The sequence below is a fragment of the Cuculus canorus genome, chromosome 6 (assembly GCF_017976375.1).
Source record: "Cuculus canorus isolate bCucCan1 chromosome 6, bCucCan1.pri, whole genome shotgun sequence".
NCBI classification, from domain to species: Eukaryota; Metazoa; Chordata; class Aves; order Cuculiformes; family Cuculidae; genus Cuculus; species Cuculus canorus.
The window spans coordinates 33836321-33851716 of record NC_071406.1 but is presented as its reverse complement, the minus strand read 5'-3'; the positions used below and the strand labels follow the sequence as shown (position 1 = coordinate 33851716).

At 39.8% G+C, this 15396-nt stretch overlaps 1 protein-coding gene across 1 annotated transcript in view; it reads right to left on the bottom strand.

The window, feature by feature from the left end:
• The window catches only part of STAT4 (signal transducer and activator of transcription 4), a 41088-nt gene extending 28871 nt beyond the window's left edge, over positions 1 to 12217 (bottom strand). The window contains exons 1-2 of the mRNA XM_054070560.1: positions 12180 to 12217; positions 9808 to 9955 (exon numbers count right to left, since the gene is read on the bottom strand). Coding sequence (XP_053926535.1) covers positions 9808 to 9955; positions 12180 to 12217 — 186 coding nt within the window. The remainder of the gene's footprint in view (positions 1 to 9807; positions 9956 to 12179) is intronic.
• Positions 12218 to 15396: the final 3179 nt, after the last annotated feature.

Genomic DNA, 15396 nt, shown 5'->3' with positions numbered 1-15396 from the left:
AGTATAAGTCGGAAAATAAAGGAAGTTTAACTGAAAAAATGCTTGAAATGAGGGAATCCTAACTTAGTGTGACATGAGCATTGGCAGCTGGGAAGGGAGGAAGGGGTTTGTTGTTATGCAAAACTGTGTTATTAAGTTTAGATATTTATAGATAAAAGTTATAATTTTCTTTTAATAAATACCAGCAAAGAATCATAGAATCATTAGGTTGGAAAAGACCTTACAGATCATCAACTCCAACTGAACCTGTCTACTACTAAACGATGTCGCCATGCACCTCATCTACCTGCTTTTTAAACACCTCCAGGGATGGTGACTCAACCACCTCCCTGGGCAGCCCATTCCAGTGCTTGATAACCCTTTCTGTGAAGAAATTTTTCCTAATGTCCAATCTAAACTTCCCCTCAAGCTTGACACCATTCCCTCTTGTCCTATCACCTATCACTTGGGAGAAGAGACCAACACCCACCTCTCTGCAACCTCCTTTTAGGTAGTTGTAGACAGCAATAAGGTCTCCCCTCAGCCTCCTCTTCTCCAGGCTAAACAACCCCACTTCCCTCAGCTGCTCCTCGTAAGACTTGTTCTCCAGCCCCTTCACCAGTTTTGTTGCTCTTCTGTGGACATGCTCCAGGACCTTAATGTCTTTCTTATAGTGAGGGGACCAAAACTGAACACCGTATTTGAGGTGCAGCCTCACCAGTGCAGAGTACTTTTGTCTGAAATTTCAAATGGAAACATTAGTCTAATCTGCTAATGTTCCTGTAATTCTGTTAGTGTTGGAATTTTTCTCTCCTCTCTTCTGTTTTGATGAGATCTTCCACATCATCATTTTCAACAAACAACAAATGACCTCATTTGGACTACCAGCATGACACTAAATTTAAGCAAATGGGGGAAACTAAACTTTCATTCTAAAAAGGTGAAAATTTTCTCTGAATGCTGATGGCGTTTCCTCAAGAGAAAATCTTCCTAATGCCACCCAGCACACACTGTCTCTACTCCAGAGACATCTGTTGTTATAGTCTTTCACCAGATCATGAAGAAAAAGAAAGAGGAATTTCTGCAAATACAATATATACATTATAGTGTGCAGATTTTATATGCTTTAACCAAATTTTAAACCAGCTTGAACTATTTGTGATATGTTACGATGCATGAAAAAGTGGCTGAGGAAATTTGACTCTGTAAGTTGCAAGATCACGGAGAAACTTGAAAATGCATAACATGACACTTTAAAAACACATTTTTAAAAAGAACATGAAACAACTGTCTTTTAGTACTGGAAATTTACAGCTTTTTCTGATCCAAATGAAGACCTAGACCTAGACCACAGACACATCTTACTTTTCTTTTCTTCCCATGTTTTTAGTTTTCTGAAGTTTAGCTTCTTTTCCTGTGGGCAGCTCCATCACAAGGTGGATTGCTCCCAACCACAGTAATATTGGCCAGTTTTGTTTTCACATATCAAAGGTGTCTCTGCATTGCACACACCTATAAATGAATACTGTATCTGCATGACTTGAGTATCCTGAGTCTGTTTTCAGTGATTAAAGTAGAAGATTAGGTATTAATGACTGTTCATCTTTACTTGTAATGTAGAATGATATGCGGTGCAACTTTTACAAAGCCCATCAAGGGTGACCTGGTTTCCTCCTTTCCTCAAGACCTGAAAAGGACTTGAGTAGGTTTTAGTGCTTTCTAATCCTGAGAAAGTCCATCAGAATTTTGTTGGGTTTTTGCCTTCTTTTCTCTCTCTTTTCTTTTTTTCCCCCCTGTTTTCGTTTAAAGCTATCAAAAACATCAGCTGTATTTTTTCTGGGTTTTGCTGAAGAAAACCTTCTTGAGCCTTTAAATTTTACACAATGAGAGCTTTACTGGAGGCATGAAACCATTAACTGGTGTGACTGTTGAGGTATTTGTTGAAGTTGAATGAATAAGTAAAGAAGCTGATGGAATGGAGATGGGACACGGAGAAACAGGAAATGGGATTACAAAGTCAAGCAAAAATACATTTCCTTCCTTGCTTGTGATGTGCTTGTTTTACTAAAGTCTGATACCAGACACTCTTTCTAGGTAAGCAAGTATCTCATCTTTCATGTAATTAAAAAACAAGGAGAAAAAACTTGTGTCTATCATTTTATTTTTGAAAGAAAAAACCTTTGGACAAGTTACGTACTTCAATGAAATGCAGGGGCAGTAAGGTGTAACCATACACACTCATTTCCCATTTTCACCTTCAAATGTGACAAACAACATTTTGCCTTAATTTGTTTTCTACCTTTGTTTATGCATTCAGACAGAAAGCCTAAAGAAGACAGTACTAGAATGCAAAGAAAGAGTTGGTCCTTGTGGCACTCTAATATGGGTAAAATGTTTGGCAGGTTTTTTGGAAGTCTGTATGTAAACAGGTGATATTCTTACTAAAAGATCTTTTTCTAATAGAAAGATGGCTCTGTTTATCTAGGTCTTTAAGAGGAAGTATCTGTGACACTATCTATTTAGACTGCTCTTGTTAGACTTTTATTTTTAGATTTCCCCTTCCCGCTCTCAAAATACACAAGAGAACTTAAAGGCAACCTCACTGCTTTAGACAACTCTTATAATGCGTGGGAACTCCTAAGACATAAGTCTGCAATGTTGTAGTTTTGCTTTTCTTGTGTCATATAATGCACAACTTACAAAGGATGGTACATTTCTTTCAGGGCATGTGCAACCAATTTGCAATAGCCAAAGCCCTAAAAGCACAGTGAACAAGCTGTGAAAACAGGGATCTTTTTTTTCCATCCCCCAGTTAGCCCCCAGATTCCACTGCCTCACAATAGACAATAAAACTAGTCAAGGAGTGGTGTACAGAAACAGCAGATTTTTAAGTAGTGCTGCTACAGGAAGTGAATAATGTAGTGGTGCTTCTCATTTAAATGAAATTTCTTTCAGGATTTAAAGAAAAGGGTAAAACATCTTCTGGACACAAAGACTTGAGCTTTATTAACTAATCTCTGAGGCAGATGTTTGACTGCAGCTGGGCCCTTAATGCTTCAGAATGAACAAAGCCAGTGGGAGGTTGTTTAGTTTCTTTGCTTGTTTTTTACTTCTGTTTGTAAGCTAACTCTTTCACTCCTTCTATGAAACAGACCGGAAATGTTTCTAAATTGCTAGTTAAATTCTTCAAATAACGGAATTCAAAAATTTTTTACCGCTAATAAGTAACCTTTTTTCAGTCCTGGGTCAAGCATTTTTTAAAAATCTTTATTAGCTGATGTGCAATTACCAGCCAGTGATCACTAACAGCAGAGAGTGAGCTGCTTTGGACTACAGACTTCTGCACAGAGTTCTCCATTTGTAAGCCAAGTTTTTTTGCAAACAGCTTTAATGGTTGAACTGGGAAACTCACTGGGGGCAAGATGCTAATAGGAAAAACCAATCTGAATTGTATTGCACAGCAGGACACATTGGCTTGAAAAACATTTCCTACTATAATTTGTTGCTTTGTTGATCTGGCAGGTCACATGAACACAAAATACATGTAAATAACATTTAAAAATGCATCTTCTGTGGTGTATTAGAAACTTTCTCAGTTTTGTTCCATTCTTACCGTGTTGTAAGTTTTAACAGGAAATTGCAACTTCAACATCAATAGCTGTGTTTCTATTCCTCACAACTGTTTCTCAATACCCTGCTTATTAAAAATACTTTTAAAATACCGACTGGAATGTCCCATTTCAGATCTAATGCTATTTTCTCCACTTTCTCTGATGCACTCAAATACATAATCTTAGGATCCCTCATGCACGTATCTTTCTGGAGTAGTGAGTTGCCTAAACAGTCACTTGAACTGAAATAAAAACTTTTGTATGTTCACTTTAGCTCTATCTGGAGAAGCACAAGGATGTTCAGTTCTTGTTACAGACGGAAACAGGCTGTGCATTATAACTGAAAACCTGAAACAGAATCAGGAATGCACTTCCGTGTTACTGTTCTAAGTAGTATTGTGTAAAGTAAGATGCTATTTGTTTGCACTACTTGGAAACAGGGTGATTTTTATATGAAACAAAGTGTCCTAATGGTAATGCACCACACTTAGGCTGACAGAAGATACTTTCAGATGCTATTCCAGATCCTTTCACAAGGAAGTAGGGCTATGTAGGAGGAAAAAGTACAAATGAAGTATTATTTCTCAACTTCACGGTATAGCCATAGTGGTTCCAAAAGCTCATTTTTATATAATTGGTGTGAATTTGGCAAAACTGGTGATTCTGCCTAACATGTCCTTTATAAGCACACCCCAAGATATCCATACTGTGCACAAAGAACTGCTTGTTCAGGCAGAATCCCCACTGCCTGCCCTGCACTCTTCCTAGGCTATAACAGGACTGGTCAGTGGCTAAAGTTCACCAATACCTTTGAATTCGCTCTGAGAATTAAATTAATATCATGAATATACATCATTGACAGCAAAATGTTCCCCAGAGCACACAGAGCACTCATTAACTCGGGCTTCAGTGGTAAATGAGCAGAGTAGCCCTTCCTATTCCTGAAATATGTTATTCCACTTTTATTAAGGAAGATTTACATATCAGATTTTCCCGAAATACTGTAAACAACGATGTGACCCAGATGCATGCTGCCATTAATAGGAAGGGATTACCTTCAAAAGCTATCTTGAGTCTAGAGCATAAGAGGCCTTTATTTATGACTAAGACGATTCTGGGCATTTCTGCTTTTACCTCAATGTAGTTGCAAAACACCCATTGCAGTGTGCAACACAGCCAGCAGCTTTTCAGTCCCTGAGAGCTCCCTGGAGCCTACACAAGGGACAGGCTGCATCCCATGGAGATGCACCTCATCTGGCAGATGTCTGCAGAGTGCTCCATGTTGCCATCTTGGAGTTGAGGGGGGAAGAACATCTCTGAGGTGAACATCACTGGATTACTCAGTGATGTCTGTGTCAGACATCAACCTGCCAGTAGTATTCCTAAACAGAACAGTGGGATGCTGGGGTGCGGTGGCCATCTCTGATTCCCAGGCTACTCCAAACCCCCTTTCTTGGCTCTCCTGCTGCACTGCAGTCAACTGCCGTTCCTCAAACAAATATTTTGGCACTCGAGTCAAGAACATGAACAGTGTCTGACTTACATGAATGTCTCTATATTTCACCAACCGTTTTTGTCTACTACATCTTCTCACCTGTTGCACAGCAGCTTACATCAGGGATGAGTACGGTCGTCATTTAAAGACATTCTTCTGAATCTAAGATATAATTGTTCACCAGCTAAGGTCGTGTAGACTCCTGCATCTGAAATTTGGTTCCTAGAAGTGCTAGGCAGCTCTTCTGAGGTTAACATCTGGCCCTTTATGTTTTGTTGTCATGGCAACAGCACAAGCGTCTCCTTGTGACTAATCTGCTTTGCTTTTCTCCACCTAGATTTTTAAGCAGGAGGAAGAACCACAGACATATTTCCCTCCCTTTTCTCCCCGACTGCCTCTAAATATTTTTCTCCGTATCCCTTTCCAGAACTCTGCTGGGGGGAGCGAGAGTTCTGTACAAAGATGGACGGAGAGTTTAACCTAGCAATAATTGTGCTGTACTGTCTCCCTGGAGGAGCACAGCAACAAAAGGCTGCTCTGCTATGAAAATCCGATTACTGACTAGAGAAGCAATAATAATGTAAAAGGCAGATATGAAGGATTTTAACTTAAAACTCTGATCCTGATTTTTAATATAATATGTGCATTTATACCTGATTAATGTTCAAGAACTGAAGTTTCAGTGAAAGCAAGAAAAGGATAGAAAAGCAAATTACTGAAAAATAGCAGTAACCTCAGCTGCTTAGCTGAGTTGCACACGCTTTTTCAAGTGCTTATAGTTTTGTCAAATGGCACATTTCCTGGTCAACATTTCTTTTTTGCCTCAAGATAATTTTGAAAATGTCAGCAGTCTGAGCAGAAAAATCTCGTTCCATATGTATTTCTTGAATGGTGAGAGATTAGGGATGATATTTGTGGCCTAAAAGTAAGGGTACCAGGCAGACCTGTCTTCCTGCAAAGACTTTCACTCTTCGCAGTGCCCAAGATTGCCCAAACCTTTGTACTGCAAGTATAAGGCAGGCAAGTTCTCACTTCTTCACTAATTCCCATTCCTAATTTCATGGAGTAACAGATGCTTACTTAAAGATGTTTCAGGTGGAGCTCAGAATAGAATATTTCTCATTTTATAACAAAAATTGAATCCCAGGGAGATCTTTCAGATAGAGGATGCTTGGCTGTGGTTCTGGTAACTTGTGGACATAAATTCTCTCTAGATCCAGTAACAGCAACTTCACCCTAACAAATTCTTTGTTGTCTAGCAAACCACCGCACAAGTGTGCATCGTTGCCTCTTCTAAGCCTGCTCTTCATTTAAGCTGTAGTTGTATTTCCAGTTAAATATTAGTCCATCATTTTGCCTTTTGTCAAGAACTACAGGTTGCTCTTGAATGGCTTTTTTGTGTTCTCTAATTTTAATTGTTATTGCTGTTGTCATAGTATTTAGGAACCTATACCTTGGCTCAAAATACTCAGTGATAAATGCCGTTTTCCAGCATTATCTAGTTTGACAAGTATTGTAAATACAAATTAATATTGTAACAAATTCGCCTCAACATAATCAACAAACACTGCACTCAGCTCATGTGTTGAGGTTGAACAGCGCTGTGTGTGAATGCATGCTATACATGTGGCTGTACCTCTGTGTGTGTGGTATAGAGGGGAAGGAAGAGGAGTGAACTGTGAAATTTCAAAGTACTTGCGCTAGAGAGCAAAGCAGAGATAAAGGTGGGCTATCCTTCAGAGAAAATCAAACCAACATTGTTCGCAGAGTCACCAGAAGTGAGAAAGATGTTTGCAAATGCAGCTCTCTCTCTCCTATTTAGAAGTCCAGTCTTTGCTCCATCAGTGTTGGTGAAAAAAACTTGCTAGTTTTACAGCATACCGTTCCAGCCTCCCTTTCGCTAGGTGGTATGCTGGGGCAAAAGGGGCCATGGCACTGTACTGTGTACATCAGTCACCTTCTTCTGGTGTTGCCTCATGAAACTCTTCATTGCAAGAGTTAGGTATCTGCACATGTATCCAGCTGTGGGTGGGGAGGTCAAATGCCCACTTCCAAACTTCTCGTACATTCACCAATAAATACAGTTAGAGATCCATTAAAAAAAATCAGACCTATGATTACATAATTTGCATACTCTAATTTAAGGACATTATAGCAGATCCTGTCTATACTATATGTCATGCACAGTTTGTAGCTCATTAATAATGCTTGACTTGTTATATAACAAGGATATCCTTGTTAATAACAAGGATAAGTTGCTGGTTACAACTAGTATAGCATATTTTTCCTGACGTACTTACCTACCAATAAAGTAATAATTTTAACAGGTGAAGCTCAGGAGCCTGCCTGTGCCACCTCTATAGAACATGTAGTCCATACTTTGGCTGAAAATGCTTTATCTCCTATGTTTTAAAAATTAGACGCTGTAACATTATATTTTTACACAAAAATCCAAAATACTCGCGTCACAGGTTTCTTAAGACATGGGTTTAAGTTATTTGCCTTATCCATGACAGTAACAACAACCACTCCATTGCAAGAGTCCGGTTATATTCTAGCCCACAGAAATTATTTTGGAAATCAGAATAGACTGTGGGTGATAGTGCTAAAGGTCATAAGAAATCAGGAAAAGCTCTAATAGAGAAAGTGCCATTCAGTGTCTGATGGTTCGCATATGTATTTTGAAACGGAATGAGTAGCTTTTTATCTGAGTACAGACTATCATCTGCTGTCTTGATGTAATGGAGATAGGCCAGCATTAGTGGTGATGGAGGGATCTGTTGTAATTTTTCTGCTCTGCTGGAAGTATTTTACTGCAAAGCTTAAGACTTAGATTCTTATCAATAAGAGGTGTAATTCCAGTGTCACAGATGTCCTTTCAACAGGTTCATAATGCTTTAGACTCCAAGTCTAGAGACCTATGCAAACCAAGGGAGCAGAGAGACCATTTCCGCTTGAGAAAGTGTGTGAAGTTCAGGACCTCACAATACTGCAGGGTGATAAGGAAAACTAGTTGGTGCATGCCACAACTTGTTTCTTTTCAGAGGCAGCAATTAAGTGAATGACGGGTACGGCTACCCTATATGGACTTTTACTGCTGTTTTCTATAGAAAAAGGAAAGGCCAGCCCTGGTGCCGGTGCTAGCTGCTGCTGTAACTGGTAGATGGTGATGCTAATCTGGCTGTACAGTTGTAATGGGGATGCCTGAGCGTTTTGGCTTGTTCTGGAATTGTGATTCAGACCCTCATCACTTGAGGAGACCACTTAATCAGAAATCACTCAGAACTCCACTTCTCTTATTTTTCTGGAATAAGCCTCCTTTACTCTGTGCTCTTCGGGAAAGCACATCTAGTTTCCAAGCATGCCAGGACTTAAAGGAATGGTTTTCATTCTGGCCATTTTCATACTTGCTATTATGTAAACTCCGCGTGTGCGCCCAAGGCCTCGTACACCAAATTTCACAGAGCATAAAGAGCTGCCACTATCAGTTTCTGCAAAAAAAAAAAAGGTTTCTGCTCTTTCCATGCATATGCTACAATGCAAAAATACCTTTACTAGGGTGATAAAGCCCTGTCTCAGCCCTGTTGTGGCACAATGTGCGAAGACCATGGCAGAAAGAACAGAATTAACCTTTTTACAGCTAACCCCAACAGCAATTAGGTAAATTTTCTGTTTGAGCAGTACTGAAATTATGAGTAGTGCTGCTACACAAACCAGAAAAGAAACAAAAAGCAACTTTAGTTTAAGTTACATGAGACTGCTTGCATAACACCGGAAGAAAAAGTGATATAAATGGAAATATTGTCACATTTTTAAGAGGGCACCTTTAGAGATAAAGAATAAAAGACACACAGCCATAAAGAGAACAAAATAATTGGCAAGGACATGCTAAGATTTTCCAGACCAGTGTGTATATATATACCTCTCAAATAAAGAAAATGTTTTGCAAGCAATATAATTGTTATTTAAGCACTCATGGAAAACACCATTAAAGAGGAGAAAAAACCCCAAACTTTCATAAACTCAGATGCATATCTGTTTTATTGAGAAGACAGATAGATCTCAGGGAAGTAGGTGACTAATGAAGGCGGAACTCTGAGAATCCTTGCCTTAGATAAACAATTATTAAAGAAACATTACGCCACTCAAAATAAGTATAATTTTGCAGAAGCCTAATGGAAAATGTTTTAAGCCATTCATGATAAATAATCCCAGCTAAGTATAAAATAGCAAATATGCTATTTACCAGAGTTCCTTTTTCAGGGTGCTGCTTTAAGCCCTAAATATGCTTTTTTATTCCTAAGATAGGAATCTAATAACATTTGATTGGTAAATACTTAACAGTTAATCATAATTAAATATCTGTATGCGCTTGGAACATGGTAACTACATTTGTAAATGAACATCAACATCCATTGGTACTATAGAGTCTTTATTTTTAAGAGCTGAGTGAGGCACAGACATACCAAGAGCTAAGAAGTTACAGCATTGTTGTATCTGAGCACAGTGTATTAAAATATGAGTTATTGTTCCACAAAATAACAGACAGTGGATTTATTATGTTGAATTATCTTGTTGACTGGCTTGGTCTTCCCATAGTTGCCTAGCATCCTATATCTATCAGAACAGCTCTGAGGCATAGGAAAAAACAGCATTCAAAAGGGGTTGGGCACTACCTTTAGAAGCAGTAAGAGTATGCAATTAGTCATCTGAACAACCTACCTGCAGCAGCTTTCTGATTCTTTTCAGGTTGTGTATTAAGAGGAAGATTCTTCTCCTGTGTAACCCGGTCCCAGCTGTCCATGCCACTTGTATTAGCAAATTCTGTAAAAGGATGGTTGCCATTGCTTCATTGTTAGACGCAGCCTCCCTAAAGAATCAATGAATGGGAACCATACAATTTTAAAATGCTGTAAGAAATGTCAACTCTATCAGTACAGAAAATTATAATCCATTCAGAAGTCTAGGGCAGCAAAAAAAAGGTTTTTTAAATATATGGTTGATTTTGCATATAGTTGGAGTGTTTGTGTGAATAATGTACTTTTTATGATCCTTGTTACTTATATTCATGGAGACATGCAGCTCATAAAGACAGGGTGAGGATGTTATTGACACAGGCTGTGGAATTCAGCCAGAGGAGAGACAAAACAGGTTTTGCTAGTCTCTGGTCCAGGGAATATTGAAATATTTTAGCCTACTTCTCAGAGGAAATGGGTTTATGCATGATATCCCTCTCGCTTTGTCAGTCACAGAGATAGAATTTGCTGCCCAGTTTCAGCCAAAATTGACACTGGCCTCAAGTCCAAAAGGATAGTGTGTTTTTTTACAAATTGCACAGAAAACTGGCCGGTTTGTGGAGGAAAGGGATCCAAATTAGTGCCTTCAGTGAGGAAAATGGCAGTAATGACTTGCCTCCAGGAAGCAAGAGCCAGATGGCCAGTTCAGCAGATACATATCTTCACACCAGGCACCAGATGAAGGCCAAACTAGTTTAGGGATACAGGAAGATTCTGAAGCTACTGGTGAAGGGTATGTAGGGGACAAAGAACACACAACACACACAAGACATGCTTTACTGGTTCTGCTGCTTATGGGGACAGCTTGGTACATGGAGGGCAATAAAATTAGCAAGCAAAATAGAAGTTAGACTTTGGATTGCATGCATTCTTTCTTTGGGACATTCCCTCTCCTTGCCCTCCAATGGAAAATATCTGTTTGAGATACATCTGGTAAATCTTGCAAAATGAAGATTTATTGTTTTCCCATGTTCCTGTAACTTACAGTCCATTAAACACTGGGCTGTAAATTATAAGAAAGATTGTATTTCTTGCAGTTTTTTTTCAACAGTCTTGCGTATTTAGCTTGAAAAATTAAGATGCCTCTTTCTGGTACAACTAATATAAACTTTTTTGGCATTTTAGCTCTGAATTTTCTTAAGATAACTATCCAGGCATTCAGTTCAAATCTTTCCATAAATTCACCTTCTGGAGAACAGTTTCTGCAAATAGGTGACTCGTTCCCCAAAAATTATATATCCAGCTTCAAGGGCAATTTTGGAAAAATGAATAAATTCATGCTGCAAGAGATAAATATATAACTTTTCCTTTGAAAACTAATTTGTATTATCTTTTCATGAAAAATTGTAATAACCATTAATTTTCTAGACAATTTCTATTGGATTTTTGCTTAGGAATAAGTTAAAATGAAACCTCACATCCAAGCACTACTCAAATTCAGAGTTTGAGAGTTCAACAGGCTAAATCCATGACTGGTGGAATGCTATTTTTGGAGTGCAGGTGGCTGCACAGTTCACAAATGAACACTCTCCAATCTGCCAGATAATTGAAAGAATCATTCACGTACTGGAATCTAAATAGATAGCATAAATTTAATCTTACCAGTCTTGGCTTTTCTATCCATTGTGCAAGTAGATGCCGGATTTCCATGGGGAAGTTATCATCATAGAACTGGTTCTACCTGCTCCAAAAACTTTATTTCCAGTTTGTTGAACTTGACTTCCATTGGGACATACTAAAAACATAAAAGATTAAACATTTTTGCCATTAAAAGGTGAATATGAATTAATAATCTAAAATGCACAAATTGCTTATTTAATTGTAATTCTTATAATATACTAATGTTCATTTCTATTCTGTCCTTCAAAACAGATGGCTACTTGACTAAAGTTAGTGAGTAGCAAGAGAAGAGATGAAAAAAGAGAGCAAGATCATTGAAAGAAGTTCTAGCTCTTACACATTGTGATGGGCACCTCTGCGAATTTCTTTCCTTAATGTAAATGTTTCGGGTACTTGTATGGGTGCTTATAAAGCAGGGAGATTTACAGAGCATTCTCTCATGAAGAGGAACACTTTTATTGTGAATTTTTGCAGTGAAAGAAACACTAAAGACAAAACATGTGCCTCAGGGCAGGCTACCCCAGGCTGTGATTCTTAGATTACAGCTTGCAGATAAAATGTCAGCAATAGGGGTGAGAACAGATCATCATGGATAAGTAGAAAATAGGGATTGCCCTAGCGCCTGAGCCCTGGGATCTTGGTCCTTGAGTGTGCTCTGCCTACACCATGATCCTATACCAGGGGTCATCTTCCTTTTTGTCATGATGTTTGTTCATGCTAACACACTAAACAAAATCCACTCATAAACTACAAGTTGCACTGCAGCAAGTCAACATTATCTCTGTTTGAACATTTTTTGATAGAAATTTGCCCTGGCAAAAAAGGATAAGATTTCATCAATACTGACTTTTTAAAAGAAAGTTGACCTTTTATAAACAGCTTTTGTGTTTTCACATTGTGAATCATAGTTTCAGAATGCCAACAGTCTGAAGTAGAGAGTGCATCATATTTTTAATGCTGTTGGTCTTTCATTTTGCATTTCCTTAAGCTAGAGGGGGGAAAAAAATAAGAAGACGAAGTTATCTCAAGGTGTAACAAAGTCCTAACTCATGCAAAAGTAAGAGTGAAAGGTTTAGTTTCTCCTTAACAAAGGATGGATGGGATGATTCTGTGGGTGTGTACGAAGGACACTGTATAATGTCAGTGGATATGTGCCCAATGACATTTCCCTCTTGTCTATCACTTTCATTCAAGAAGGAAAAATACTGCCTGAGCATTTACTTTGTTTCTTGAAATTGCTGAGGAGGAGTAATGCACAGGAATGTTTTCTCTGTCTTTGTAACTATCAGTATAGCAACAGAGAACATAGACCTTCGGTCTTGTGACACATACCAGGAATATGATGCATTAGTAACACATGCTCGAAAAAAATAATTAAAATTTGTAAGCTCCACTCACTCTCAGGGGACTTCTTATTGCAATTTCTGGAATTCTAGTAATTATGACATCCTAAAAAGATTAGTGAGAAAATGTAATATTATTATCTAAACTAAAAAAAAACAACAAAAGAACCCACAAAAACTGCAAGATTTCCTGGCTACAACCCCGCAGGCCTTCTACACAGTGTGCAGGAATGCTCACACAGATAAATGCTCATGAGACATGTGTCCGTGGTTGGGTAGGTGGGATTTTTGTGACAGTACAGGGCATCACAGTGTATGTTTTCCCTGTTGCACAAAAGGAGTCGAACGTTAAAAAACTCGGGCAGTTGTGGTTTGTTCTGGCTCACCCCTGATGGCAGCAGAGGTGGGTAACATGCAACAGCAAGCACTAAGATGCAGTCAGTTGATATTGATCACTCAATATTTTTGCCATAAAGTAGTACAATTATTGGAAAGAGGATGTTGTCATACCAGGTGCAATGCTGCTGAAACCAAAAGAACTGGCAAACACTAAGCTATGACTGTTTCAAATATACCTTACCTCGGCACAGAGCCCGAGTGACAGGACTGTGTGCAGCTCTGGTGTGATGCAAAGCAGCTGCAAATTTGCCCTAAAGAAAGTCCCTTTTGAGTGACTTCTGTTTTATTGGTCACACTTTGTCTTACCAGAATCCCCAGTTATGAGCTAGGCTTGTTCTACCCCAGGGCTGTGCAAACCAAGCAAACTCTATCAAGTTGATACCAAATGATCAGATCACTCTACAGAAATGGTATCAAGTGATTTGATATCACTCTATTGAGTTGGTATTGAGTGATTATCATCACTGAGTTGATACTGAGTGATTGATATCATTCTATCAAGTTAGTATTGAGTGATCAATATCACCGATGACTGATATCACTCTATCGAGTTGGTATCGAGCAATCAATACTGATCTATCAAGTTGATACCAAGTGATCACACAGAGTTCAATACCGCTCGGTCAGCTCACTGGCAGGTTCCATTCTAACAACCAAAGCTGGAGAGGAGGCTATTCTTAAAGGCTTATGGTGATAGGACAAGGAGGAAATGCTATAAACTGGGGAGGGGCAGATTTAGACTAGACATAAGGAGGAATTCTTGATCACTCAATACAACTTGATTAGAGCAATATCAATTACTCGATTAATAACTCAATCAGAGCAGTATCAATCAATCGATACCAACTCGATAGAGCATATATCACTCCATACCAACTCGATCGAGTGATATCAATCACCCGATCTGAACTTGATTAGAGCGATATTGATTACTCAATACCAATCGTGATAGAGAGATATCGATCACTTGATATTCAACTCAATAGAGTGATACTGACACTCGATACCAACTCGATAGAGTATATATAAATCACTCAATACCAAATCGATATAGAGTGATATCCATCACGAATACCAATTTAATTAAAGCGATATTGATCATTCGATACAACTCAATAGAGTGATATTGATCACTCGGTATCAACCTCAGCAGAGCAATATTGCTCACTTGTATACCATAGAATCATAGAATAATTTGGGTTGGAAGAGGACCTTAAAGATAATTCAGTTCCAATCCCCTGCCTTGGGCAAGGGAACATCCCACTGTGTCGGATGCCCAAGGCCCCATCCAGCTGGCCTTGACACCTCCATGGATGGGGCAGCCACAACTTCCCTGGGCAACCTGTGCCAGTGCCTCACCATCTTCAGTGTGAAGAAATTCCTCCTTATGTCTAGTCTAAATCTGCCCCTCTCCAGTTTATAGCAGTTCCTCCTTGTCCTATCACCACAAGCCTTTAAGAATAGCCCCTCTCCAGCTTTGTTGTAGAAATTATCAACTCGATAGGGCACTATCAATCACTCGTAACCAACTCGATAGGGCGCTATGGCCAGCGCAGGCCGCTCCGTGCCCCACTCTGTGTCCGCAGGTGTCCGGGATCTGTCCGGGATCCCCTCCCGCCCCGTCCGCTCCCTCGCCCCCTCCTCACTCACCTGCCCGCGCTCCCGGCGCTGCCCCCGCGGCACCCGCCCAGCGCCGCGCTTTATGCGCCCGCGTGCCGCCGGCCCCGCCGCAGCCGCTTTCCTGTGCGTCAGGCCCGGGGGAGGGCTACGTGCTGCCGCGGGGCTGAAAACACCTCACACGCATCAATAGCGGGCCCTAACAGACGGGGGGCTCCGGGCGGATGGGTTCCGGGTTCCAAGTGCTGCGTGATGGCGGAGAAGCAGAAGGGGTGACAGAATCATAGAAATGGTTTGGGTTGGAAGGGTCCTCAAAGAGCATCTAATTCCAACCCCCTGTCACAGGTTGTGACAGGAGGGACAAGTCCCTCCAGATTAGACTGCCCAAGGGCCCCATCCAGCCTGGCCTTTAAACACCTCCAGGGATGGGGCAGCCACAGCTTCCCTGGGCAAACCTGTGCCAGTGTCTCACTGCTGTCATCATGAAGAAATTCTTCCAAATGTCTAGTCTAAAACTGCCCCTCTTCACTTTATAG